General features: G+C 39.2%; 3 protein-coding genes across 3 annotated transcripts; 2 read left to right on the top strand and 1 right to left on the bottom strand.

Annotated features, from left to right (window-relative positions):
• Positions 1–1,161: 1,161 nt before the first annotated feature.
• On the top strand, positions 1,162–7,287 carry LOC131776343 (uncharacterized). Its single transcript, XM_066168611.1, has 6 exons — positions 1,162–1,267; positions 3,027–3,331; positions 4,060–4,174; positions 4,827–4,863; positions 5,410–5,536; positions 5,876–7,287. The coding sequence occupies exons 1-6, from the start codon at positions 1,195–1,197 to the stop codon at positions 6,392–6,394; spliced, it is 1,176 nt and encodes a 391-aa protein (XP_066024708.1). The 5' UTR covers positions 1,162–1,194; the 3' UTR covers positions 6,395–7,287.
• A 6,062-nt stretch (positions 7,288–13,349) lies between these two features.
• Positions 13,350–14,876, top strand: LOC136276851 (uncharacterized skeletal organic matrix protein 5-like). The gene is made up of 2 exons (XM_066168747.1): positions 13,350–13,427; positions 13,953–14,876. The coding sequence occupies exons 1-2, from the start codon at positions 13,365–13,367 to the stop codon at positions 14,469–14,471; spliced, it is 582 nt and encodes a 193-aa protein (XP_066024844.1). The 5' UTR covers positions 13,350–13,364; the 3' UTR covers positions 14,472–14,876.
• Positions 14,877–15,849: 973 nt separating this feature from the next.
• Positions 15,850–16,943, bottom strand: LOC131776367 (uncharacterized). The gene has a single exon (XM_059092543.2). It carries the CDS (start codon positions 16,839–16,841, stop codon positions 15,960–15,962), a length of 882 nt encoding a protein of 293 aa, XP_058948526.2. The 5' UTR covers positions 16,842–16,943; the 3' UTR covers positions 15,850–15,959.
• Positions 16,944–18,158: the final 1,215 nt, after the last annotated feature.

Below are 18,158 nucleotides of genomic sequence, written 5' to 3'. Positions count from 1 at the left end.
TTAGGTGAATAAATGCCAAAGGCAGCCAGCTTGGCAAAGAGGAGGTCGTGCGATATCATATCAAAGGCTTCACTAAAATCCATAGAAACTGCGCCAACAAAACAGTTATTGTCATGAGCAATCCTCTAGTCCTCAATCAAACTTAGAAGTACCGCCTCACAGCTGTAACCCCTTCTATAAGCAGACAGGAACGGTGGCAACATTTATCTAAAATAATCCGAGAGTTGACGTGCAAGACACTTCTCGAAAACTATGCGCTATGTTCGCACCCAGATCTTGCGCGGTCAAAAACCCTACGGAGCCTCTTTAATATCTGAATGTTTTTCCGGTTATTGTTCGTTTACACCTAAGAAGACTATCATATTTTTCTAAATTATATGGACAAACGTCCAATGAATAATGCCATCAACGTTTAAACATTTCCTCGTTACAAGGAAATTTGTGCTCTGAAATGTAGCTAAAAAGCAAACTTTATTGAGAATTAATTATACATTACGAAGTTCTCTATGTAAATTATTGAGTTAACACGTAAATGGGAACCCATTTTAACAACTTATCAAAAATTTATAACAAAAGACTCTCTTTAAAAGGTTTTTTTTTTTTGTCATAAATCTTTAATGATATGTATAGGTTTCCAACATTTAATAATTGTTCATAACCCACGTGTGGTTGGCAAGTTTTTCCTTAAATAGCAACTTCCCTTCGTCAGAAACTGACATAAATGTACTCGAATTTTTTTTTCCATTAACACTGCAGTCGCAAACTTGTCAACGGGAAAACTTATCACGACAGGTTCACTTCCTTTATTATTTTTATTATTATAATTATTATCATGTAAGTAAATGCTCATTGCACGATCAGTTCATCAGATACTATATAGAAAATGTTCCCTTTTTGGAATTAAGGGAAGAGTAAAGCGGAAATCGGGTCATGGGATCATTTTATAACTACAATGAGTTGAAACTCAATTTTTGACTCGTTTTCCCCTCCGCCCTTGTAAAACTCAACCATGGCACTGTGACATGTTCTGTTGCAAAAACCAAAGGAAAGGGCTGCTTTGTACGTCAGCAAATTGGGAGCAGCTGGAATCGCTCAAATTCTATTGGTTGTAGTCAACATTTCAGTTGTTAATAAGTCAGTTGCATCAGAGGCCAGGCTAAATATCTCACATCAGCGACGAGATCTCCTCTCAACATGTTTTTTGGTCTTCTTTATCCCCTTCTATTTGAACTCTCTGCTCTAATTCCAGATCCAGCCTTTTCAAAAGGTTTGTTAGATGCGTTTGTATAGTATCTCTAACTGTTTTCAGAGTGAGAACGTTGATGTTGGTAATATTCATTCATTTATATTAACTTCGATGTTCCCTGACTTGCATCAGTTTTCGTTCTTTTGTTATATTTTCTCTTGACTAGAAGGTGATGGGAGTTGAATGCTCTTTAGAAACTTGTTTCACCAATTTTCTTTACACCTGATATCCTGGGATGCTATTGAATTTAACAATTTGAATGTTTAATTAACATCCTTTCATATATATCCGCTGTTGTGAAATTTAATTCTTGAAAGTTGCATAGTTGAAGTCGATCTGTTACCTTCTAACATCCATTTAACACTTCAGTTGGGTTATTGATTGAAAAATCCTTTATTCAACTTCAAATTAAATTCTTAATATAGCCAAAAAACAGCCACACTCCTTTCAACCTAGATGAAATTGAGGATGTTTACTATAGGCTTTCGACCCTACCATGCTTTTACTCAAAACAGTTTATCAAAGACTTCTAAAATTGGGTTCGCAGAAACATTCGATTCCTATGCCTATCAGATCATTGATTGATGTTCTTCCCTTTCCGAAGGAAAGTTTGAAAGCAGTATGTTATAGTTAGGTAATTATTATTGAAATGTTACCTCAGTGAATAAATATATTTAAGTCACTTAGAATGCGTGTATATTTATGGTAAATGACACGGCAGGTGTTGATAACTGAGAAGGTAAGACAATACAAATTTATGTTTGAGAGGTTCCTGAACAACTAATGAATAAATTGAAATCGAAATGGCTTGTTGAAATAGCTGCGAAAAAGCTATCTACAACATGATCATTTTAAGTATTCAATGAAACGATTTTCTTTCGCCACCGAAATGAATTTTTCACATGTTATCCTTCTCTCTTTATCTTGCGAAATGTCGCTTGTTTTTACCCAACTTGACCGAGGGCCTCATGAGCTGAGCACCGAACAAATTTGCCGACCTACAATGGTCAAGGAAAATTGTTAATTAAATTTGGCGGAAACCAAGATGTTAAGACAGCTTCAAGCTATTGACAAGATAACATCTGTTTTGCTTCCAATTAGTAAAATTTATGAGTTCTAAAATTAAGACTGGTACCCTAGTAACAGTTTCGGAAGATTTCTCTAACCTTTCAGGTATTTGGAATGGATAGCTGCTGAATAAACACGAGGGAGCTGACAAACTTTGCCTCCATTTAGATCAGAAAATTCATGGAGATGTTAAAATTCTTTATTAACGATTGTTTACCTTGGTTTCTTATGATCTAAAAGCACGTTTAGGCTTCTAATCAAACGTCACATATCTTTCCATGAATGCTCAAAATATTGATTTCGAAAGGAAAATATGGATCAAATTTTACTTGAAAGTTAATTCTTCGTTTCGTTCGAGTAATTCTTCGCTGTACTCTACAATACCCTAATACGGCAAAGTTATAATTTGTTTTTTTTAGTCGCAGAGAGGTAGGGGTCACCCCGGAATTATTGAAAAGAGCCAAGAGAGAAGGGAGAGAGATGAGAAGGAGGGAGGCTGATACTAATCGGCCTTGAAACCATTCTTTAAAAAATTTTTTTCTATGGTATGCTTCAAACGTTGCAATTTAGTCAATCTGTTTAACTACTGACCATAGCAAAATGGTTTTTCATCTCCCTAAACAGCGAATTTCACAAGAGGTCCCTTCCTCACCACTCCCTCCTGTGAGTCTTGCCATCATATCCTTTTATTACAAACTGTTCTTCTTTCCAGTTGCAGAATCAAAACCTGTGTATCGTGAGGGCAACCGCGCCTCTTCCACGAGAACCTTCCTGAGACGTACATTCATTAGACACGAGTTTCATCACTTGAATGTCCCGCTTGTTGGAACAGTGGCAGTGTCTGATGCGTTTGACTGCACGTTAGAATGCCTCAGCAATCCGTTTTGTCTCTCTGTAAACCTGGCCGCCTTCAAAGAAGCCCATGGAAAACTTTGGTGCGAATTGTTGTCATCTGATAAGTTCAGAAACTCCACAGAGTATAAAGGGAATAAAAGTTCGCATCATTTTGCCATTGAGGTAAGAAACACTCTTAATTTTGACAAGTAAACGTGTTAAAAGTTTGACAGCTTTGTCAAGATCGTAGAGAGAAGGCAGTCAGGTTAAAGCCACTGCAAATGGTGTCGGTCTGTTTTCGTATTCATTTTGTTGACAACCATATTTCCATGGCATGTTGTAAAGCATGCAAACACTTTTTCGTGCCGCGCACCATCTTACTTACTTACCACCTTCTGTTTCCCAGGCACGTCGGCAGACTAAGAAAATATATGTGACTCGGTTGAAAATTTTAGTCAAGATACCAGATTCTGTTTATTTAAAGAATGGGATCGTTGTTTGAATCGTCAACATTTGGTTAGCCTTTAGTCAATTTGTGTTTTAATATGTTTTATCGACAGACTTCTTCAGTTGCTGCGAACGTTCGAAACGGTTAGAAAACCCTTCCAGACTCATAGACCCCAACGCCCTAGCAATATATTTTTAATCTCATAAAACCACTTTCTCAAATGCCAGCAAAGGCAGAAAACTCAGCCAAAATCTTAAAACTGTAGATGAAAATGAAAAAAAAAACCTAGATACCATCATATGAGGTATGTCTATACCATCAAAAATTTCTGCTAAAACGAATCCGAACCGGATTGACGGAATAGCGCGGATTGGCGGATTCATGTACCCGCTATTCACCACTTACTTAAAAACTTACAGCTGCCTTTCAAAATGAACCATTTTCCTACTTTGTTTCTCTGCAGTCACCTTGCTCTTCGTCACCTTGTCAACACAAGGCAACGTGTGTCACAAACTACAGAGATGGCTCATTCGGATGCCGCTGTGCAAAAGGCTTCACAGGAGAATATTGTGAAAAAGGTGAAAAGTTTGGCATGGTTTTGTGACTGATATACATCCAACAACATTAAATACTATAATTCTCAAGTGACTGCCATAAATTTTACTACTAAACCTCGCAGCTCGAAAATGTTCTAAAATAGCTAGCGAAAATAGATCACTAAAAAACATTTAATGCAATGCATAAAGATGTTGAATCTCTCGATGCTCAAGTTGATTAAGCATCTGACTGCGAAATCGAAAGGTCTGAGGCGAGAAAAACTGAATATCTAATTTTATTTTTACTTCTTCTCAAGCATCAACTATCATTAACCACGGGGGAGGGGGGTGGAGGATTTTAGAGGATCACATGATTTTCAGAGGGAAAGGAGGGGGAATCAGTCGCCGACAGAGGTTAAAGGGGGGGGGGGACTGTAGAAACTGACTGTCAATTTTAAAAATACCAATTAGTGGGGATTTTAGAGATATAGAAGAGCCTTTGACCCCCCCCCCTCCCTCGACAGTAAATTATAACTGGTGCCTAAGTAATGTTTATCATCTCTTATTGCTCAAAGATTTTTTTTATAGCTTGATACAAGAATGTACAACGACTCTACTTTTGTGTCTCCAACTGAACTGTGATAGAGCCTAAATATCTTAAACACCCGACTTTTCTTTTTTTCTTTACATTCAGGCATTGAGTCCTGCAAAGAAGCTTACAACATTTTCAAGTAAGTGATACCAAATGATTATCTTTTCGAGCATGAAAAAGAGACAAAGTTGTCGAATAGTTTTGATGTCGAGGGAAGATTTTTCGCCACAAACTAATATGATCACGAGGTAATCCATTATCATCAACTGAGTTGATAACGTAAATTGGCCATCGTAAAGAGTTTAAAAGCTGACGTCTCGAGCATTAGCCCTTCGTCAATTGCTCTGACGAAGGGCTAACGCTCGAAATGTCAGCTATGAAACTCTGTACGATGGCCAATTTGCGTTATCAACTCAGTTGATAATAATAAATTAGCTTGTAATAGTGTAGTTTGATCGTCCGGGTGAGTGTAGTCCTGAGAAGGACTGTTGTCGGTAATGGTGACTGACGTTTCGACAATCTGAGCGGAAGTCATCATCAGAGTCAAGTGAAAGGTTGTTGTCAGTCGAATGTACTTAGTCCGGTTTGTGTACACTCATTGGTCAGTTTTGCCGTCACGGTTTTTTTAAGAAATTCACCCCTTTATTAATTTGATCACGAATGGATTTCTTTTCGTATCAAACAGGTCAAACGCCAGTCAACTGGTTACATTATACCTTGACTTTAAACTGATCACAGTTCTCTGTCAGATGGGGGATTTTGGATGCGGATATGGAGGATGGACGCCTGTTATGAAGACTGACGGCAACCAGGTGAGCCTCATATGGTGGAATATTCTTGGCGAATTTTTCTTGCGGTTGATGAAGCGCTAGGAAGAAATATTCAGAAGCGTCGAAACTACTATAGAATCTCTTGGCAACTCGCCCATATTCTTTTCGCTGCCCCTGCGTGCCCAAATTCTTCTGGCATAAGTGTTACAATACCTTGATACCTCAAAACGTGACAAATTCCTAATTAACCCGCCTGCAAGTAGGGTATAGATTGATAGCTTCTACGCGAACTGTGTTACTGATTCATGAGGGTCCTGCCTTGGGTGATGCATTGTGTTATTTACATTTAAGGATAAATTAAATCCTCTTAATTCTTTTTAGGCAACGTTTCACTATGACTCTCACTACTGGAGTGATAAAAACCAATACAACATCCCCGGCGGGAGGACTGGGTTTGACTCACAAGAGACCAAGTTACCGACCTATTGGAACACACCTTTCTCCAAGATCTGTCTCGGTATGAAGATTAGTGGACAGCTCAGGTTTATTGTCTTTAACAATCAAGCCAACTCTCTGCACTCACTGATCGCTGATGGGACATACCGCGCTACTTCACTGGGTCGTGACGAGTGGAAGAAGTTGATTGGTGCGCAGGGCTCTTTGCAACTGAACTGTAACAAGGAGGGCTTCAATGCTGTAGGTACTTTAAGTAATCATGCTAAAGCAAGAATTGGTTATATAGCTAACCAGGAAAACGATTGTGGCACTTGTGACTCCAGAATTGGGTTTGGTACCGGAGGAGGTCCTGATAACTCCAATACGTGTGGAAACGCAGCAGCAGCTTCCCCTGATAATGGTAACAGATATATCAAAGCTATGGGATATATTTTAGTGCAGTAAACTCTTTCAATCCATGTATGACCTTGGAAAACGCACTACGAATTGGGGAGGAGAGGTGGGGTACTGAAAAAAGCCCTTTTCCATTTATCTATCCCATCCCCTTCTCCCTTCAAACGCCTGGCAGAGTGAGAACTTGCTAAGCAGACTATAGATTGCCACCTTCGGCTCGTAATTTACAAACTTCTCTTCTTCCTCCAACATCCCACTTGAGTTATTAAGCCGGTAAACTGATAGAAAGTGTGGTTTATTGCTTAATTATTATTAATCGTTGTTACTACTAATAATTGTTATTGATCATTATTAGTTATTACGATTTGCGAACTGACCCTCAGAATCAGTTGTAAAGACTTTTAGTATACCTAACACTGGGTCTGCACAAAAAAATACGTCCGACACAAGAGCCTTATTATACTGCAATTTCTCCACAACAGCTAGAAAAAGTGCATATGATAGTTTGATAACAATAGCCATAAAATAAATGAGAAACAAATAAATAATAGGCAAAATAATATTTGAATAGGAACTAATAAAAAAGGAGGGCGCCGAGACACCATTTTAGAAACGCCACAGTAAGACAATACAACTAGAATTAAGATTTCTAATTCAAATTCATAATTAAGTAAAATTTTTGCAATTGAAAGAGTTACAGTATAGTGAAGTTATCTTGGAATTAAATGTTCACTGTAGGCAAGTGACTTAAGTAACTTTATCTCAACTCGGGTTAATAAGGCTGATTAGGCCCCTAGCAGTACATAGGTAGAAAAACTGCATATGATAATTTGATAACAGTAGCTATAAAATAAATGAAAAACAAATGAGTAATGGGCAAAATAATATTTGAATAAGAATTAATTAAAAAAGAGTGCGCCAAGACACCATACTAGAAACGCCACTGTAAGACAATAGAGCTAGAATTAAGAATTCTAATTCAAATTCATAATTATGTAAAATTTTTGCAATTAAAAGAGTTACAATATAGTGGAGTAATCTTAGAATTGAAGGTTCACTGTGCCAAATACAAGAGTTCATCAAATACTTTAAATAAGATAATGTCTGCTCGGAAAAAGGGTATAGATAATGAATGCCATATTTCCTCGACTAAGCACCCACGCTCTGATAAGTGCCCTTCCCCGAATAAGTGCCTACCCCCTATTTCATAATGTCAAAAAAGCGCCCTCCCCTACCCCCCCCACCCCCCCTTTAAATAAGCGCCCGCCTCTTCCCTCACTTTCTTAAGTAGTGGGGATATAAGGAAAACTTGTTTCTTTTGACATGTTTGAGTAAACAATGACAGCATTGGTTTACACGTCAGAAAGCTTAAAGCAGCTGCAATCATTTTTAAAATTCTATTGGTTGTAATCAACGCCTTGACAATGTTCACAGGAGAATAAGATTTTGACTGCAGCTCGTCACTGATCGCATGTGAAACAAAGCTACAATTTTTTCCTTTGCTGACGAGAAGATTCAATTTCTTTAAACATGTTTTTTGTTTTTGTCTATTCCGTTTTATTTCAATTCTCCGCTCTGATGTCAGACACAGCGTTTTCTCAAGGTTTGTTATTTGCATTTGATACTTGTTTGATGTGTATATTGCTTTTCTCCGTTATTATTCATTTATACTTGGGAAGAGTATCATATTTCTTTTAAATTATCTGGACACACGACCAATGAACAATGCCATCAACGTTTAAACATTTCCTCATTTCAAGGAAATTTTTGCTTCGAAATGTAGCTCAAAACCAAACTTTTTTGAGAATTTGGTTTGTACTCAATACTCTAAAACGGCAAAATCTCGTTGTTTAATTACTTTAATTGTATATATGCCTCCTGCAGGGAAATGTAATTCTTGAACCATACCACACAAGCCCCAATGAGGTCGAGAATCTTCTCTCCGTAAATACCACACGAACACCCAACCAATTTAAAATATATATTGATAACAGCAATTGCCGTTCGCCATAAAAATTCATGACAGAAAGGGCTTTTATTTGTCTTCGATCGATGTCAAATATAATCAAAATAGCGGCCAGCTTTACTTAACAACACTAGGCGGAAATTACACCAAAGCGGAATTTGCGGCTTTTTCCTTTTTTGCTACATGCTTTCAATTTTGCAATACTTTCATTAGAACCAGTTGCAACAGAAACTTCCCAGGAAATAGTTACCGAGGCATTTTATGGAGTTGTTACCCGAGGCTTTTTTTTATAAAGGATGGTATTTAAGAGAGGATGTCAGCATCCATCGAACAAATTTGAAATATTGTGGCAAGTCGCCTAAAATTCGTTTTCTCTCCTACTTTCATATTTTGTAGCCCAATATGTTGTTATAATTGTGGTGTAGTTTTTTTGTGAAAATATATTTCAGTTTTCGAGAAATAACTTTTTTCGTTCGACCGCTCAAATATGCAAATTTTCACCGTGAATATTACCCGAGTTGTGTGACCTAATGTGACGAATGTACTAGACCTACGGTATTTCTGTGAACATAATCCTTTGTTTTATCATCTTAACTTAATCCCCTGTCGTTATTGAAACTGGCAAAGAAATATTTATTTTTTGGTGAATATTTTTGTCCGACATACTTCTCCTATGTCGAAAAGTAGCATCAAAACAAAGACAGTTTTGACAATGACCGATATGACAAAATCTACTGAGCTTCAAGCTTTTAAAAGACCAAAGGATGGTTATTAAGTTACTGTAAAAATTTTCTTGTGTATTTGTGTTGTTCTATCTTGAGACGAACTCAAAGTCCGGCAAAATTTACTTGATAGCGACTATGAAATATACATGGCACGCCTACTTGTCGCCACCGTTAACTGGCATAAATCACTACAATTTGTAAAAAAGTCTATAATAACACTCTTACCTTGTTTATTTATGATTTTATTAGCCGTTTCGATTGTTATATTACGCCTGGGTATTACTTTTTGACAGGAGCCCAGGTTTTGCGTTGTGTTTTCCACTCCCTCATTTATATCATAAGCTAGTCACGCAATAATTGATACCGAGACAAGTGAATATTTACCACGTGTAAAGATTTTTGTTTACGTTGAATTGAAAACATTAAAATCTGTGCTTTCTTCACTAATCGTTGTTTCAGCGGCAGCGCAGCAGTCAAAAGTGGATTGTTGCTTCAACGCTATTGAAATTTTTAGTATTCAGACAGGCGAGCAAAGCGTGATGCTCTGGGAATGAAAACTTTTAGGGGCCTTTTGCATGATATTCGAATGAGTTTTGTACAAGAATGAGTACATACCGGTTGCCACATAATAACCAGCGTAAAATTTATTCGAAACGAGTCATTTCTGAGTGAGTTTATTGGGGTTTTCATTACAGAACGAAACACTCATTCCGGACGACCTTTTCTACCTGTGCAATTTAAACGCAGCACGGCTCTCATATTTGTATGAATCCTCTGTATGAGCGAGGGAAGCATTGAAAAAGACAGAAAAGGACATAAACACATGTTTTTACAGGCTAATTGTTGCCAATCCCACACGGATAAGACTTAAGTACCTTTTATAATTTCATAGCGGTCGTTTTCGTACTTCCAGGCGCGCACCCCCGCCCTCTTATGTAAAAGAGTCCCCCTGGGGTGCTGATACGTGCAGCACACTTGACATTTAGCAAGGACAAATTCTGATGTGATTTTTGGCGAAGAGAAACAAGTTTTGTCAGCGTCTAGTTGCTAGTACGGAAGGGCCTTTACCACCGTGTGCATAACTACGCGTCCCCCCAGACAGCGGAAAGCCAACAAAGCGTTCAGACATTAGTTCAGAAAACTCCGCCTCTGTCTGAATTTTTGGTAGCCTGTTGACCAATTCCCGATCGAAACTTAAGTCTGACGGCACGCGTAATTTTGCTAACGGTGGTAAGTAGCCTACTTACCGAAGCCAGATTGTACGAATTTTCCAGACATCTTGAGTAATACCTGTGATACACGCTTGCCAATTCCCCTATGAGCTTTCGGAATCGACTTAACCCTACCTTTACCATGGCCGGACATTTCTTTTCGCACCCTACATCTGCTATTGGAACCACGATTCCACCCAATACCGAGATTTGATCTGTGAGTGGGGCAATTTGTAAAATCATCGATATCTTTTGGTGTCTCGAAGATGCCGGCACGCGACAAAACAAGATCAACTTCATTTTCTGGATCTGAAAACTTGCAACTCCGCAAGTGACTTGAAATGTCTTTTTAACAATCACGCAAGGGAACGACTTGGTCTTCTCGATAACTAAACCCACAAGTTCCACCAGCGAACGATTTAACTAAACAGCAAATCTCCCTTTTAGCATGTAAGATGAGACGCCTATAAAACAGATCAGTTAGCTAAATCAGTATGTAGCTTGTCAATCAAATTGACTATTGTAACCATACTTTGACTTCAGCCGGTGTCACAGCGGATTTGAACCCCCCGCGGATTTGGATCCCCCGGTCCAAATCCGCTAGCGGATATGGACCCCCCCCTTCGCAGATCTGGACCCCCCTACCAAACTTTCCTTTTAAGCATCCTCTCTATCATATTTGGTAACTAATTCTATTTGCAAGCTTTTTTGTCGATGTTCTTTTCAATCACAACACAACATTTCCTCAATAAAGGTAAAAAAAACAACAAAAACAGCCATTTTGTTCCAGTTCTACCGCATTCATAATAGCGAGTCGTACAGTATACGCAAGAATTAGATGTGAACAAACAGCTGCATTCGAACTATTGAAATTGTTACAATAAATCTTTGCTTCTTCTGATGCGAATCAACATTGGTACGAAACGTCATAACAATAGTGGAGACTATTGCGTCCAGTCACAGAAATAACTCAGTCTCATTTTCTAAAATAATAACATTGAACAAGAACAAAGAAACTACTCGTATTACAAGTCGTTTGTAAAGCCTATGATAAGTAAAAATGTTTCTATTCTGAACTATTGGAACTCTCAGCTTATTTTCAGATGCAAATCAACATTACAACAGCATTACATCACAAAAGTGGAGACTATTACATCAAACTCAATCTTATTTTCTAATTTTAACGATTGTTAACTGTTGAGGGATCCGAAGTAACAACTTAATAATTACGAAGACGTCTAGAGTCTGGCAATCTGCGGACAATGCAGAGCCACTCGTCCTCCGGGGCAGTCTTAAATCCCTCGCAGCTCATGTGTAACTTTTCCTCACACAACTCGCACTGCACCATGTCGTCCCAGCACTCGGGCATTGAACAATGACAAAATAAATTAGTGTCACAAGTTTGTCTCTCATTGAATCTAGCGGTGTTCAAAAAGGTTCAAAACGACCTCTCTCCAGACATTAAACTAAATTCTCGCCCATTTTCCCTTGGTCAAAAGAAACATCCGAAGGGATGCCAGTTCGTATGCATTGACGATACGCATGTTTTGAATTAAAAACATACTTTAGTACGCATTGGAATGTAAAGTATCATCCATTTTTACAAGAACGTTAAGGATGATGTTTTCATTCAGTTTTGTTGGGGGGTCCAAATCCGCGGAGGGGGGGGGTCCATATCCGCTAGCGGATTTGGACCGGGGGGGTCGACATAGGAAAAGTATGTCGGACAAAACTATTCACCAAAAAATAAATATTTCTTTGCCAGCTTCAATAACGACAGGGGATTAAGTTTAGATGATAAAACAAAGGATTATGTTCTCAGAAATACCGTAGGTCTAGTACATTCGTTACACGAGGTCACACAACTCGGGTAATATTCACGGTGAAAATTTGCATATTTGAGCGGTCGAACGAAAAAAATTATTTCTCGAAAACTAAAATTAATTTTCACAAAAAACTACACCGCAATTAATAGAACATATTGGGCTACAAAATATGAAAGTAGGAGTGAAAACAAATTTGGGTGACTTGCCGCCGTTTGTTTGATGCATGCTGACCTTAGCTCTTAAGAATTAAAGCACTAAATAATCAATTGTGACGAAAAAAAGAAGAAAATACAGTGACCTAGCTTGAATGTTGAATATACGTGGGATACGGGAGTAGCTGGAGAGTTAATTCATAAATTATGAAAACGTTCGACAAACGTTATTCAAGATAAATGTTTCCGAAATTATTGACACATCAGAAATTGATTTGGGGTTGGAAGACAACCAATTAACTTTTAGCAGGTTCTCAAACAATAGTGTTGATTCTCAAATCTATGTTATTTCATGACGTAAATTGTTTTTATGAAATTTTCTAACTTTGTTTCTTGTTATAGAATCAAGCTTATTGTATCGCGAGGAAATACCTTGTCCTCAAAGTGTTTTCCAACAATATAAGTTTAACAAAAACGAGTTCCATCACATGAATGTGCCGCGAGTTGGAACAGTGGCGGTGTTTGATGCATTTGACTGCACGTTGAAATGTCTCAGCAATCCGTTGTGTTTTTCTGTAAACCTGGCCGCCTTCAAAGGAGCCCATGGAAAACTTTGGTGCGAATTGTTGTCATCTGATAAGTTTAGAAACTCCACAGAGTATAAAGGGAATATAAGTTTCCATCATTTCGCCATGGTGGTAAGGAACGTTGTATTATTTTTTTAAATTATTTTCCCTATAAGCTAATATTATATAGTTCATATTGAAATGGCTCTCACAGAGCGTAGGGCACCTGTGGTCTCCTCCACAGTCGTTGTGTGACATGTCATTTGCGCTTATACGAGACCTTGAGCTAAGCGAACCAGTGAGAGACAGCGAAAGGTTGGCAAGAGAAAAAAATTTGTACCAAGGGGACGTTCGATGGTCAAAAACTAAGAGATGGGTGGGGGTGAGGGAGTGAAGATTTCACCCTTCCCACGCCCCATACCCCCACCGTCCACTCTCACTCCAAATCAAACATGACCGGTCGGATAAACGATTGCGAGCTTATAACGTTAGCACCAACGTTAGCATAAAGGTCAAACGCCAGTGAACTGATTCCATTAGACCTTGGCTCTAAACCAATCACAGTTCTCTGTCAGATGGGGGATTTTGGATGCGGTGATGGAGGATGGGCGCCGGTCATCAAAATCGACGGCAACAAGGTGCAATAAAAAGAAAGGAAAAGAAGCTTTGAGTGAATAGGGTTTAATTATAAGTAACACAGAAACTAAATGATCTTGCAAGAATACTCTTACCACTGACATCCATATGCATTTTTAACTCACTATTGTTTCATCCTGATTTGAACTTCACAAGAAAATGTAATTTGGTTGTCCTTCATCCTCTAATCCGGTAGTTATTCAAAACACTATCATTTTTTCTAAAAACGTTTCCATTTCTCTAAACCTCCTGTAAATCGGCTTACCTTGCAATCTGACTTGAAAAATAAGGCTGTCCCTTAAAGCAAAAGGATCTCTTATCGACCATTGACTAAAGTGAGATTTTCTTGCACGTTAGTGCGAGAAGGAATTTCGTAGGTGTCAAAGCCGCAAGAGAACCTCGACTTCATTCTACTCTTTATTCCTACGTTCTTTATTTTCTCCCGGCCTAGCCTAAACGTTTTGAGACGAAAAAAACTTAAGAACCTTCTAGCCGTGAAGAATGAGACATATTTCCATTTTTGATAGGCAACGTTTCAGTACGACTCTGGCTACTGGAGTGATAAAAACGAATACAACATCCCCGGCGGGAGGACTGGGTTTGACTCACGAGAGACCAAGTTACCGACCTATTGGAAAACACCTTTCTCCAAGATCTGTCTCGGTATGAAGATTAGTGGACAGCTCAGGTTTATTGTCATTAACAAGCAGGCCAACTCTCTACACTCACTGATCGCTGATGGGATATGGCGCGCTACTTCACTGGGTCGTAACGAGTGGAAGAAGTTGATTGGTGCGCAGGGCTCTTTGCAACTGAACTGTAACAAGGAGGGCTTCAATGCTGTAGGTACAGCAAGTCATCATTCTAAAGCAAGAATTGGTTATATAGCTAACCAGGAAAACGATTGTGGCTCTTGTGACTCCAGAATTGGGTTTGGTACCGGAGGACATCCTGATAACTCCAATACGTGTGGAAACGCAACGGCAGTTTCCCCTGAGAATGGTAACAGAAACATCAAATCTATGGGATATATTTTGGTGCAGTAAACTCTTTGAATTCATGCAAGGTTTTACAATAGTTAACAAGCTCTCTCGGAATCAGGAATTTCCGGAATTGTAGTGTGCAGAGGGCACCTTACCATTTTCTGCCCCCCCCCCCCCCCTCTTTCCTAAATGCCAAAAGCTGTAGCCGTATACAAGCTTACTATTCATGGAATAAACTATTTGCTGTCAGTTTTCCTCTCCACACTCGTCAAGTGCTCGGAAGAGAGGAGATAAGACAGTAAGAGACTGGGACAAGACAGTGCAGTATTAACACAACAATACTGCGACGTTTGTGCCGCGGCTCGCGGGAATTAGTTTACAGAACAGTGAGTACGAAGGATCTGTTCAGGTTATGTATTCAGTTTGAAAGCTACTGATTTCTCTCTCCGATTATGTCTCATCTTAAAACCAATTCTTACTTACGTGATTAAAATGTTAGCGGTATAAAATGCTGGGGAGGCATGTCTTGTGGTGTATGGATCAAGCTCTCGCGGAAAGCAAACAAGTGACAAACAAACAGAGAAAAAGAAGACTGTCCCTGATTTGTCTCAGAAGTTTAACGCTCACAGCACGGCCTGCCATTTTTGTACATTTTAAATTATGGCGTAAAATTTCTTCTAGTATTCACCTTTATCGCACGGCAGCCATCTTGGATTGATGTCATATACTTTTGTCATCAATGCGAGGCCACGCGTGTAATAGTGAACTTTCGGCGATCGAGGATTTAAAAGGCGCAATATTGGATAAAAATTTAATATTGACCTTTAGAACACTTTTCAATCGAGCGTTGTTAAACTAAAACACGGGTATTTATGAAAGCAGTTTTAAATAAGCATAAAGAAGAATATTACCAGCAGCTAATGAGAATGTGCCCAAGTTCACGTTCAAGAATCCGCACTGCGGTTTCTTGCACTTAGACATGACGTGACTAAGACCTGATTGGTTGTGTTTAGCGATTAATTTTGCTGACAACGTGGCGCATGCGCATGCTTGTTGTCAGAGCGTAGTAAAACAAACCAAATGGAATCTCGATCACTTTCGACACTCATTTGAAAGGTGCTCTGATTGAAAATAAAAGGAATGGGGGAATTTTAGCTTTTACACCGCTAACATCAATTTGCATGTTTTCTATGCAGTTCTCCGTACACTTACTTAGGTGCTGACAATGAGAATTTGTTAAACAATCAAGAGCTTATTTAGTGGGTGATCATTTCCTCTATTCTTGTGACCTTAATGCTTGATTTAGGGGTGTTATTGTGAGGAGAAATTAGATTTCAGTCACTACCAGGGGTCAAAAGGTTGAATATTTGCTTCTGAACCGGAAGAGGCGACATCGTAGGAACGATTTCGAATCACGCGTCCAATAACTACTCTTTCAGTCTCTCGTGGTTGGATATTTATTTCAATTAATGGTGTTACATTGCACTTCTCTTTTGTAATCGCGTAATAAAATTTTGCTTTATTGACTGATGTTAAGTGTCTGAGCGCTGGTTAGTTCATCATCAGAGGTTTGACCATAACTGTCAACATCCGTGACGCGATGAGTGGAATAGTAACAGTTCCCCCTTTGGGATATTTCCTCTCGTATATTGGGAAACTCGTACGTGCGTGACAACCCCCATGAATGATCCTTTCTCCGGTTGCTTTAAAATCCGATGGCAAAATGGTGTGACGATTGTGACGGGAGTCAATGGCGACATAAACGATCACTGGAATATTCACGTAAAAACTGATGGTTTTCTCATCGTTTGGCCCCCGAAGATGTGTCAGTCCGTGATACTTCGGAGGGATATCCTCCATCCTATAGCAATCTCGGTTAGTGCTAAACTTTTCCCCTTCCCGAACCATGCTTATTTCTCGAGGAGTACCGGGGAAAGTCACTTTCAGTTCAGCATAGGGACGCACATCGAATGCGTTATCCCTAAGGAAGATCCCGGTCATTCGGCTGGAGCTGAAGTGAACGGTCACTAAACCAGGTCCGTGTGTCCTACGACTCCGGTATATTGGGAACTTAACCGGCCCGGGATTGTGGCAACCCCCCAGCATGACTAAGTCACTGGTTTTTTCGTATTCGTCTCCATGGATGTATGGATACCGAGAATCAGTGGCGAGGTAGATTATAATCGGAACGTTGACTTTGAAAGTTATGATCCCAACTTTATCGTTCGGCCCTCGAACGTGAGTCATACCTTGGTACAAAGGCGGAACATCTTCATACTCGTAGCAAGGTCTGTTGGTGGCATACCTTTCTCCATGTCGCACCATGGAGATTTCAAGTGATCCGTAATCTGTGACAGCCAGATCGTCCATAGAGAAGGATCCTTCGATCGTGAGGAGAACAATCCAACAACTTACAACCCATGAAGTTGCCATCTGGAATTCAAACAGTTAGTGTTCGTTGAGCGAAAGCAGCAGCTATTTATCTACGAATCACGGATCTTTGATATTGGTTTCATCAGAAGATGTGCTGAAACGTGCTTAAAGATCATATTCCAGGAGAAGACGGATGTCACGACCACTGAGACATGATCACGTGACTTTGGTACTTTTAGGAGATAATTGTTGTATTAAGTGTCTGAAATAGCACTTCTAAGCGTCTATCGAAATTTACCATACTAACGCTGTTCATATATCGTTAATCAAATCCAACAAAAAGGAGCCCACACCTGAAACAAAGCTTAATGGAATTGTGAAACATTTCAGTGCAAAGTTGGCCGCTGTTTACACTAAGCATTCTTACATAGCAAACTTAGCTTCTTTTCAGTTCATATTTTGTTGAACATCAGGTTAGCCGCTTTCTTTTGTCTATTTCTACTTCTTTTTGTCTGATCGACAGAAGACAATCACCTGTCCAAATATCAGTATTGTAAATCTCCACAAATATTCTTGTTATTACTTTTTCTCTCTTGACATGACGCGAAATACGGAAAAAACGAGGACAAAAAAACCGCAGTCAGGATTTATCATTTCGTAATCCAATTAACAAAGATTTGGCCGGAACCACTCATGCCTCTGATCGCACGTTCAGAACTCTGCTGGGGTCACTCACCTGGATATGGACGTGACACCGGGTGAACTTGCCATGGAGCGAAATGACATACCGGCCATAATCGAGGCAGAGTTCGGTTGTAAACAACGGCAGAATGACAAAACCAGATAGAGGTTTTCAGGATCATGTCAAGTACTTGGCAGTTATGCTTTATGAAAAGTGGGAACTTTTTCTGAATCAAATTTGTTTTACCAAAGGAGAGACTGAATTACTGCGTGCCATGATATATGAGGTCACCCACGCTTAGGTTAGGCAGTCGAGCCAAAGAACACCACTGACAGGCCCGTGGGCTCAGAGGGGGAATGCATGCGTTTGCCCTCCTATGAGATTTTTACAGGACCATGAATCCTTTCATTTTACACGACCTTAGAGCGGGAACGATTCACGGTTCTGATCTCTCCAAGGTTTTACCTAAGACAAAATTAAACGAGACATTATATGCTTTTGCTAATTTACCGTTCGTAGCGATATTTGTGTTTTTTTCTTACCAGCACAATCAAATTCGGGGATGGAAAGGCAGATAAATCTAAAAATTTCTGAAATAGTGGACATATGTTAATTACTATTGAGCACACTCGCTGAACTCCGCCTTTCTGAGTCCTCTTCCACATTTAAATTTTCTTTTAACTAGAGCCCGCAGT

Source organism: Pocillopora verrucosa, chromosome 6 (assembly GCF_036669915.1).
Source record: "Pocillopora verrucosa isolate sample1 chromosome 6, ASM3666991v2, whole genome shotgun sequence".
Taxonomy (NCBI): domain Eukaryota; kingdom Metazoa; phylum Cnidaria; class Anthozoa; order Scleractinia; family Pocilloporidae; genus Pocillopora; species Pocillopora verrucosa.
Note: the sequence above shows the minus strand (reverse complement) of the source record. Positions and strands in the feature narration are given on the sequence as shown.

Bases quoted from the DNA above. Each gene is read 5' to 3' on its own strand.
- LOC131776343 (XM_066168611.1), top strand. From the start codon at position 1,195: ATGTTTTTTGGTCTTCTTTATCCCCTTCTATTTGAACTCTCTGCTCTA. The intron at 3,332-4,059 runs GTAAGAAACACT...GTTTCTCTGCAG, and splicing joins CGCATCATTTTGCCATTGAG to TCACCTTGCTCTTCGTCACC. The intron at 4,864-5,409 runs GTAAGTGATACC...CGTATCAAACAG, and splicing joins GAAGCTTACAACATTTTCAA to GTCAAACGCCAGTCAACTGG.
- LOC136276851 (XM_066168747.1), top strand. From the start codon at position 13,365: ATGGGGGATTTTGGATGCGGTGATGGAGGATGGGCGCCGGTCATCAAA. The intron at 13,428-13,952 runs GTGCAATAAAAA...CATTTTTGATAG, and splicing joins TCAAAATCGACGGCAACAAG to GCAACGTTTCAGTACGACTC.
- LOC131776367 (XM_059092543.2), bottom strand. From the start codon at position 16,841: ATGGCAACTTCATGGGTTGTAAGTTGTTGGATTGTTCTCCTCACGATC.